The 11,173-nt window shown below is 34.9% G+C and overlaps 1 protein-coding gene across 4 annotated transcripts in view; it reads right to left on the reverse strand.

Annotated features, from left to right (window-relative positions):
* Nucleotides 1-8,565, reverse strand: part of LOC119085040 (protein unc-13 homolog B) — an 83,705-nt gene extending 75,140 nt beyond the window's left edge. For 3 of the 4 annotated variants that reach the window (XM_037195250.1, XM_037195248.1, XM_037195247.1), the window contains exon 1: nucleotides 6,594-8,564. In XM_037195250.1, coding sequence (XP_037051145.1) covers nucleotides 6,594-6,615 — 22 coding nt within the window. In that variant the 5' untranslated portion in view covers nucleotides 6,616-8,564. Of the gene's footprint in view, nucleotides 1-6,593 lie in introns of all 4 variants that reach the window. The other variant, XM_037195249.1, reaches the window with a different exon arrangement.
* Between the last annotated feature and the right edge of the window lie 2,608 nt (nucleotides 8,566-11,173).

An 11,173-nucleotide genomic window follows, 5' to 3' on the forward strand; every position in this document is an offset into this window, starting at 1 on the left:
CCTACAAAAAAAGAAAAAAAGACCTCACCAGGCTTTAGCCGGTCTATTCTTGTTTTTCGATATTTGCAATGTAAATGAAACTGTGAATTTGTAAGATGAGAGTGCGGAAAGTCATATACTCTACGAGCAAGAATAACGTTTCAATCACAAAACAAATAATCAATTTTCACTCTTTGTACTCTTTGGATAGAATAGACTGTATGCGTTTCGCCCTTGGTACACGAGTCGCTTTATATTTAGAACAACATCACGTTTACATTCTCTCTATATGAATATGTGTACGTGTTCGTACAGAGCTAATGTCGCACCGATTTCCTACGGGCTCAACTAGTCCCCATTGTCTCGGTAATCTATGGAGCCTTCTTTCAAAGGTTTTATTGAAAAACTCTGCACCGCTTCCGGTTTCCAGCAATTAGCTATATCGAATATAAAAAAGTCCATAAATTTCTAAAGTGGAAATGTAAACGATGCTGGATTGTGTTTTCACCGGAACTGAATGCACTCAATCGACAATATATATCACAATGTTGAAGAAATCTCTGCGGCAGAACAGCACAATTTTTATGGAAGAGAAAAGAAAAATCTAAACTTTATGACCGACCGTATAATAGAACAACACCAGCAGAGCAGTTTCAATACCCATTCATAGTGCATATAAGTTTGCATATAATGGATTTTTATCGTAAACGTGATGGAAACGGTTCTACGAAGGAAAATTGTTTTTCAGTTTGTTTGTATATAAATAGCATAACTACTAAGGGGTTGTCCACAAAAGACGACGCAATTTTATCAGTGAAAAACAACGTGCGCACTTTACGCAAGTCCATATTTATACGCATAGATGAGCATGGATAATTCACATTTCCAGGTAGGTAGACTGTTCAATTCGAAACTCATATCTGGCGCAATAAAACTGTGTCAGTCATGCAGTATTAATCAGCTAGAGGAATGGTTTCCCATAATTTGATGAATTAAAGATGGGCATTTCGACACACTGTTTTTAATCGAACGTAGTTATAACATTCTTCTGAGCAAAAAAAGTATGGCTCTACAGGACCTATATTAGAGAACGTTAGCTTTTCCGACGATAATTGACCGCACACGCTAACGATAAAACAAACGATAATGAATTTTTAGACCCGTACGAAGTACTGGGGTCTTATAGGTTTACGCATACGTTTGTAACACGTCAAATTGGACTCCCTGAGTAAGGGGAAACCTATTGTGGTTGTCTAGAGATGCCAAATCAGTGAAAAAAAAATGTCCGTCTGTCCGTCTGTCTGCACGATAACTTGAGTAAAACGCTTCCGATTTTGAAAATTCTTTTTTTTCCCGTTTCGTAATGTCAAAAGACAGGAAGATGAGTGATTTTGGATCGACCCCTCCCGAGCTGTGGCCCAATAAGTGCTTTACGGTTTTTCGAAGATATCTCCGGACATTAAAACGTTACACTTGTAAATGATACGTCAAATAAAAGGTATTTGCAATACCGATCGACAAAAAAAAGTTTATGGAAATCGGATGACCGACTCGTGAGTTAGACCGCTTGGTGTGAAACAGGCACAGGGCGGCAAGCAGTTTTTGCTTGTAGGTCGGCCACATTTGAACATATTTCGTCTGTTTTAGCTTTATTAGATAGGTATTGACCGTACCAATCAGGGAAAAAAAAGTTTTTGAAATTATGTTCTCCGGAGCGTGAGCTAGGTCTCTTGGAGTGAGCTCTTATCTGGCTACTCGGCCGTACAGTGAACGTGGAGTATTTTGTCAATATCTCGAGTAAATTTTGACCGAATTTCATGAATTGTTTTTTGTTTGAAAGGTATTAACGAATGTAAAGCGTCGGTACTATTTCCGGTCTCCTAACAAAATGGCTGCCGGCGGCCATATTGGATTTTAGTAAAAACGATATAAAGTGGGAAAATTTGTACTTAGATAGTTTCTGTTAACATGGAAATAATTTGTTATGTGTGTGGGGTGCTTCAGGCATTACATATATGGACATCTATATATACCCATATACAGCTATATACAGGCATATAGAGCTATATAATAGCATATATTTATCTGTGAAATGTTTATTTATAGGAAAATATAGGTAAATATAGCGGTATATAGCTGTTTAAATAGGAATTTATGAAAGTTGACTTCGTACGGGGCTGTCTATATTGCCTCCGGCAATTTATTTGTATATGATAACAAGGCAAAGAGTGGATAATGTAAGTGATTTTAAAGGGCGAATAGCTTTTCAGTAGAAAATGAAGTAAAAGTAATGAAGAGTTTCACAGTAAAGGCTTTTGATACAAATAGGTGTTTCGTACGGGTCGGCGTTAGCAATTTTTTTTATGGAGATTCATAGATCTGAATTAAGGAGCAAACGACGATGAGGGCAATTTTTCAAATTTTCTCGGGTTTCCTGACCTCTGCATGAAAATTCACATGTGTACTTGTTTGGGACCGTTGATTTATGGCACTTTCGCTTGAACAATCCGCGAAATTGCCTAAAATCAATCGTCCAAAACAGGTACACAAATGACTATCACTTTACAATGTGATATTCACCTAAAAACATCATTTCCAAATAGACAAAGAATTTTTAATTTTCTACGACATTACTGCTTTGCACACGTACAAAATCACACTTTTGTATTAAAGTTTTTACTGCTGTTCTTCTCCATTTCTCTGATTTCGAATTTTAAATGACAAACGAGAGAAATCGGAGAAACGAGAAAGAACAGCTTAGGTAAAGTAGTGGGTTTACGTGTGCAAAACATTAAGATAATTTATTGATTTAAATTGTGAACAGGAATTCCTGACTGCATGCTGTCTAGCCCAACTTTTGGTGGCTGACAAATGGTCAACTTTATGTTTAGAATAGTTTTGTGCGTCGTTGAAAAACAACAGTTCTTTTGAAGTAACGGAAATCCGTCTGAACAACATTAAATAAAAAAAAAGAAAATTCGCTGTTTACATGCGATCCCGCTACTTATCAAAATTGACGATTTTCCATTCATAAGGAATTGTATTGGTAAAATACAAGTGATATAAGTGCTGTAATACAGCGACCAATGTAAGATTATTTTTTGTTCGAATAAGGACCCTGAAGTGAAGATGGTTCAGTCCTGAGCTATTTGAAATTAAGTTTTTTCATTTGAATTGGCATAAACCCTGAGCAATACAACCCTCTTCCATGAATTAAATAGATTGTTTAAAGATGCAGTCGACTCGACAATTCAATTTTCTTCTTTAATTTCAAGATAATGTAAAGTAAGATTCAATTCGACATCAATTAAAATTTGTGTCCTTCTGAATTTGACTATCAGAAATTGATGTGTATGAAGATAAAACAGGACAATGGAATATAACATGAAATCGAAAATTAAATTCTTGAACACTAGACCACCAGCGATGCAATATTTTAGCATACACATTGGCCGTCGGGCTTAATCTAAATACCCACTGGTCTGCATTTAACATTTATTGTGAACGTCTAACTTTTACCCTATTGCACAGAATTAGCTGGAGATTTCTTTAAACTGAACTGAAAACTTCAAACGAGCAAACTTTCCTCAATAGAGTCACATGTTTGTAATTCAACCAAAGTACTAACAATTCGAAACTACAATTAAATGCAGGAATATGAGAAATATGTAGAGGTATTCGGACTGTAATAACAAAGTTTCTGAACAAAGTTACCCAGATATTCTGCGGATTAAATTTGTGTCATATGACCGCACAAGTGGCGTTCGGGATTAGGTCGATTTTCATAGTTTTTTTTATACTATTGAGCCTCCAGATGTCCTTATGTATACATTAGTATGCTAATATCAGTATCAGGACGCCTGTTATCGAAAATTAAACGCATCCGAGTAAGTGGATCGAATAGCAGACATCTTAATACAACTCTATACTATTCTGGACAGCCGGAACCCTCAAATTTCTCAATAACCTTTTAAAAACGAAAAAAGTATCACAAAGTATCAATCTGCTACTTCCGTTATTGAAACTATTTTTTAGTGCTAGATGAAGAATCTTGTGCTTCATTAATTAAGCTGTTTTACCCTGTTACGTACGGATAAACTAATGCGCACCGCTGTAATGAAGCAAAGTGTGTGTTTAAAAAAATGAAGTAATAGATTTGAAGTCAATCTCTTAAAAATATTTAGATCAAATGAAGAAATAGATCTGTAAAACTGCTGATATGGTTGCCGTCAGTGAAAGGTTAATGTAACAATAGCTATTGATTATCCTCGCTTACTTCCGGAATCATTGTCTCTAACAGATGATTAGTTGTTTCTAAAAGGATAACACCGGTAATACGTTCCCTTTGTGATATTATTTGCTAATTCCAGACCATTAACTTCACCCAAAACTGAACGAAACGAAAAATAAAATTTGCATGAAACAATGAAACGACTTAAATAATACAACCACATGAGGCATATTTCATGACCGATGTTTATAACAACGGTATCAGATAAAATTTCTACGAAAATACCATTATTATGTCGGGTGAGGACTTCATTGTCTAATTTACGTACATATACAGGAAATGTGCTTATGTTTGGAATTTGGATTATATTAACATTGGTGTGGCATTGATTGCAATAATTTTGGAATGGTTTTCGTTGGTGCCATGCAACAAGTGATGTTGTGATCACGTTCAAAACTAAACGTACGCATTATGAGCGTTATTACTACGGCGGTAGGAACCGAACAGATATCGAATTGCATTTTCAAGTAACGTGCACACTGACTGCCCTTACACAAACGAGATAATCAAATCGAGACATTTTGACATTTTAACCTTTCAGAGTCATCGGTTTATCGATGACGATGACGAAAATAAGCTTTGGATAGCAAGATTTATGTTTCAAAGAAATCGTGTTTTTATCAAACACTAGGGCTTACGTTAAAGAAGTGAAGTAATAGATTAGTACAGATAAGTGGTAAGTGATGGGTACTCATTGTCAGGTACTGATTTTGCATTCGCTAACCATGAAAATCAGATCATTTCGCCTAGTAATATGAATTGATTCGCTTTCATAGGTATAAAATGTTTGCATTGTCAATAACAATCCAATCATTTGCACAAAAAAGTAATTTAAATCTAATAATAGTAGTAAGACATGAAATTTAAACACGCAAAACGAACTAACATTAAGGTCTTCGATGGATAAATGCGATAACTGCTACAATGCCACATTTATATAATCTGACAGTAAGACCGAATCTGCGATTATTGAGCCTGGATTTAAGCGAATTACTGGATAGTGGAATATTACTTTTTTAGTTGCAAATCCTCAAATGTCCAAAAATAAACCATCCGTGAAGATCGAAGTGAATCTTAAAAGAAACCTGAGACGTTTCACAAGGGTATCAGAATAATATCATTGAATCTGTTACTTCATTTGCCTTAGGTTTAACCTGTTACAGCCGGCAAACATTTGACCAGTATTATTATCGGGTCTATCGATTTTCATTGGTTGATTTCAAATCTGGTACTTCAATTTTTTAAACATGCATTTTCTATATAAAGAACCACATTACCCAGACCTTGTCATTATTTTTGTCGTCGTTATCGATAACAGATGAATAGCCGTATGTGACAGGTTAGGATGTAGCTTTTTTTCTGGTGTTTACGAAATGTTCACTCTCTACTCTAGTCATAATTAGTATCTTTCCTTCTGAGAACTGGTCAAATTCTCAACTTTAATTTTGAAAACGTTCAATTTGTAAGAAATAGGCGAATGCCAAACTGAGGATTATTTGTGTCGTCCAACGAATTAGAAAAATTATCTGAGCTTGCATTAGAGCACATAAGAAATTGCAGAGACAGCAGAACGAGCAATATTATTCCGCCTAGAGTGTACATCATCAACATTTTTTGTATTACAGATCATTATCCTGAACAAGTAAATCACCATTTTATGCCTCAGGGCCAGTGACCTTACACAATATGAAAAAAAAAGGAAAACTTTTCGATTTCGATTCGACTGTTTGTGGCTTTTGATTGAATTATAAAACATTACGATCGAATTCAGACGTTCTGTGAACGGTGTTGTTGTGGTATAACGTTCTTTTCCATATTTCGTTTTTGTTTCCGCCGAGATTTTCACGTTTCTGCTGACTACCTCGGATAACCGCTGTATGAGAAGCATTTTAGAATATATTTAAAAGATAACCGCCGGTTATCAGCGGTAATGAGCAGAAAAGTATAGAATGGAAAGAATATGAGATGGTAACTTATAGGATATAACATCCTATACCCTTCCAATTCTTCAGATATCATTTCAGCACTAGTGTCAAAATTAATATAATTTTAGCACTGACAGTGAATTTTCAGCATGAAACCAAAACTGTTTATACTTGCTATAAGCTTGCGTGTGATAGTAGTAAAACCGTATAAGCACGTATAAACAGTATTGATTGTTAGTGTGGATCAGCTGAAGCAAATTCATGCTGAAAATTCACTGCCTCTCACTGTAATGACGAAAATTGAGTCCTGCTACTAGACTTGATGATAGAAGGGCACATGAAATAGAATCTCTGTTTGCTGGAGAATCAAAATGTTTAATAAAATGTTCGATACCAACCTGTAACATTGAGTAGGGACATTATTTTCTTCAAAAATCCGGCTCTCAATCAAATGTGTTCCTATTTGTCGAATGAGTTGTTCCACTCTTTCATCACTCCGGCGAAAATGTTTTGTAATTTATTGCTTATCAGTTTCTAATGCACTCACAATTTGTTTGTTTTTTTTTTTTTGTTTGTTTAAATAACGCTACGATACGAAAAACTGAATGAGCGGCAATATTAATTGTTCATGTATGGCCTTTTATGTCGGATTAATATTCATATTTTACCAGCACTGAATTTTCGTTCGAATATATTGTGTCGAAACACTCCGAAAGGAGAGAACCGAAAGGAAAAGAAAAAAAAAAACGATTTTGGAATTTAATTTAAAGATTGTAACCAAAAATTTAAGTATTCCCCTGCAAGCAATCCGCCAACGATGTTGCATACACGGGAAAATTTAATTTTCTTCTTCGGAAATAAGTGCGTTGTTAATTCAATCCACAACACTTGGTTGTAGTCGGAATAAAAACTTTTATGAATATTTAAGTCCTCTGCCATAATATCAGTGAACACAAATCTGGAAAAGGTTCTTCAATCGATTTTATATCGGTAGACATTTAGCGTGTGTATGTCGGAGAATTGTATTTCTGTTGGTTGTTCTTTTTTTCCTTATTCTTCTTTTTTTATTATTTTTAGTTTTCGATTACAGATTGTTGAGCTTTCCGTTCAATAAACCGTTTCCTTGTTGAATTATTCATTGCGTAACTTTATACATTGTTCAAATAGTCATATCAAAAAACTCTCGGTTACAATATTGCAATGCTGTAATAGTTATTTATATATCGGTTCGGCCATACATTATATTCATCATAGCTATTCACATACGTCAACAATGTTATAACATCCTACACTACATAGATACACATATAATTTGCTATAAACACAGTTTTGATGATGCATATAGTAGCACATCCGCCTTCGGTGGAGGTTTTTTTTTAGCTGTGTTACTTAACTCGACTTCACTTTATGCCGAATAGAAAAAAAAACCTTTTTGCGATGTCACGATAGTTCTTATAGTAGTCGAAATGCTATTCTTACTATTCGGATAGACATTTCTGATATTTTCATTGATTTGTCGATTTCAATCAATCGGAAAATTGAATGGGAAATTCTGTTTTTATATTTCCCAAATTTATTCGAAATAAGTTCGCGGATGTCATACACTTTGCTTTAATTTAACGCCAGCAATTAGTTTGACCATTTTCGCACAACATATTGAATATTTAATGAATGTTTACTGTGGCATTTGTCATATCAATCACACGCGTTTTCATATTTCCGTGTTTAAATCACCACCACTGGCATTTCCATATTCGCCTGGCAATTTACACGTCTCATCGTCTGGTTGATCCCGATGCGTTAATCATCGATTTTGTTTCAGTCGATTTGGCAAATAGAAAATTTCTTAAGCGAATAACGATCAACGCAGGGGAAAGGAAATTGTTGGTCTACTGATCCACTTTTTCATTTAACCCACACAATGCACTGGCAACTTTTTTTTTTCTTCTTTTCTCTCTTATCATTTTCCAAACCAAATAAACTCAGAAACCAGTGTCCACAGATGAAAATCAAAGTCAGAAAAACGAAACTTTTCGAATTTTCACATTTTCTTATCAGTCTTTTATTGACGCGATAAAATGAAACTGGGAAAATGTCACATTTTCATATTTTCTATGCGAACGAAATGGGAAAAAGTGTGAAACGATTTTCCACAAAAAATTATCCTTGACCGAGAAGTTTAATTGTGTAATTTGAAACGCGATTCAAATCCGGGATGCATTTTGCTAACGAATTCGCACTTCCATTTCGATTTGTTCGTTATAGTTTCGACTAAATTATTAACATTTTGTTATAAATAGAATTTTCGCGTATTTTTAGAAAGAGGCACTGTGAGTGACACTTAGGGTTCTCGGAAAATATTGTGTGTATATATGGTCATGTATAAAATGCACGGCACATAAAATAAGATAAAATACAGATAAAATGTGAGCATTACAGAAACATTTTGTTGTTATGTTTTGTATGGGAAATGTGTGGAAGAGAAAAGGACACCACCAATGCCTATATCGGGCAATTTTCTTTTGCAAATGTAGTGGTGGGTGGAAATTCCGTTCAATGTATGAGTTCGTTTATCGCTGGTGTCAGCGCATGGATAGTATGTTGGGAGTTGCGTTGTATGTATTTTTTGATGTAAAAACTTGGAAGATTATTATTGTGAAAGGAATAATAAGGTAAAGCAAGCTGTACCTAAACGAATTTCACCAATGTCTCATTCGCTTGACAATTGAACAAATACTCGCACGAGAATCCTTCAGTACGCAAGAACATACTGCCATGTCTTTTTTTGTACTTCAAGTTTTCCAGTCGTCGAATAGAGTTTCATGTTTTAAATGAGAGCTCATTGAAATTAAGAGTCAATTCTACATAAGACATATCTTACAGAAAATACATCAACGACGTCAAAGAAAAGCTAAATGGGAGGGAGTGATAGAAACCACATTACTGTGTGCAGTGCAAAGGATTCGTTCAATCTTCATCAAATAAATACTTTGAGGAGGTATGAAGGAGTCGAGTAAAAATTCATTCGAGTAAGAATTCATTCTACCGACAACTCATTCGTTTACCCTATACGCAGAAAACATCATAATAAAATTACGTTGCAGGGTTTGTTACGCATGCGATTTTTGGAGAAAAAAAGTCTATTCATTTTTCATAGCAAAACATACAAAGGCATTTCGTGTACTAAAAACGTTTTCATGCTTTTATGCAAATAAATGAGGGTGTTTAATGTTTCCATTTGTGTTTGTCATCGTTTCTCTGATAGTCTTTTCGCAAGGAAAGTTTCGGTTGTCTTCATTGATGACTCAACAAATGTTTTCTTCAAATTTCTTTAGTCCATCAAAATGTCCAAAAATGTTCTGTATGTTGTATTAACACGGTGTTATCATGTTGTATTATTCATCTGTTATCGATAATGACGACAAAAATAATGGCAGGCTTTGGGTAAAAAAGTAAAATAAAGTAAAATTCAGGTTAAAACAATTGAAGTACAAGATTTGAAATCAACCGATTAAAAATACTTTGATCGATAGAAGTAATAGGCCCGATAATAATACTGGCCAAATGACTGCCGTCTTTAATAGGTTAATAAATAGCACTACAGAGAAATAGAAATTAGGGAGAAAAGTATAAAGAAAAGTGAGGTATCCTTGTTTCGATTTTTTGCCGACCAACGTGAGCAATGGAATGGGAAGTATATGAAAGTATAGAGAAGTATGCAGAAAATACAGTATTCGCGTATCCTTTTCCCTGAATTTTTCGCTTGAGAAAATATTGGGGTAGCGTAACCAATAAACTTCACGCAAAAACTGGACTTTTCAACTTTTAACCTTTTGTCATGTTAATGAATATTATATTCCTAGGCACGTAAAATCATAAAACCACTAGGGAAGTATTTCGAGGAGGTAAAAGTGCTCCTTCTGCGAAGCGTACCGATCCAAGGCCGAGGTCGGTAAACATACAAGAAGCCATTTACATAATTTGACAAGATAGCTCACCTATGTATTTCACTCAATAGTTATTTATGACATCGAGTGCGAAGTACTTTATTAGGCTCTAAATGTGTTTTTATGACACGAGGACACAGGCCGTGTGTCATAATACACATCGTAAGCATAATGTGGCAAACAAACTTGAGATACATTTTTCAACGGTTTCTTAGTAAAATGTAGAACGCACTTCTCACTAGTAGTCACAACAACTCAAGCAAACTTTTGGCTTGTGGAGTTTCGAGTTTTGAAGAACTTTGAAAAAAACTTGTGGAAAAACGTTCCTAAACGGAGCGGAGGCGTGATTTTTCCCATGGATGGCATGACGACAAAAAATAATGACAATCGCAGGGTAATTATGATCCCCTATATAGTAAAATGCATGTTAACAAAAATTGAAGTACAAGATTTCAAATCAACCGATTAAAAATACTTTGATCGATGGAAGTAATAGACCAGATAATAATACTGGTCATATGCATGCCGTCTGTAGCAGGTTAAAAATATCCTTCAATTTTGATGGGTGGCATTGTCTCACAAACTTTCCGATGGGAAACCAATACCCTTTATGCTCAGCGCCACTGTTACTAATTATTAAGTAGTTTAATCGTACATTAAATGCTTGAATTGTATTAATATTAAATAGCTATCATCTTGCCCTTGTTAACAATATGATGATTTCCGAAACTGAGAACATCTAACGCTGCTGTAGTGACTCACAAATCGAGAGCGTATTGTAAAAGACTAAGGAAGTGATTCACAATAAAACGAGATTTATGTGGACGATTCGGAGCGCGCGCATACAACAAAATTCACGTAATATGCTTGACGGGAAACGACATTGATATAACGTAACACGACGGCTCAGAGCGTACTATAGAGACACAATTTTCTCATTCACAATATTTATATTTGTACGTATATGCACATCAGAATATTGGTAGGTTTTTAGAGTTTCCTCTTGTACTATAACAACATATATATTTACG

Source organism: Bradysia coprophila, unplaced genomic scaffold (assembly GCF_014529535.1).
Source record: "Bradysia coprophila strain Holo2 unplaced genomic scaffold, BU_Bcop_v1 contig_94, whole genome shotgun sequence".
Classification (NCBI taxonomy): Eukaryota; Metazoa; Arthropoda; class Insecta; order Diptera; family Sciaridae; genus Bradysia; species Bradysia coprophila.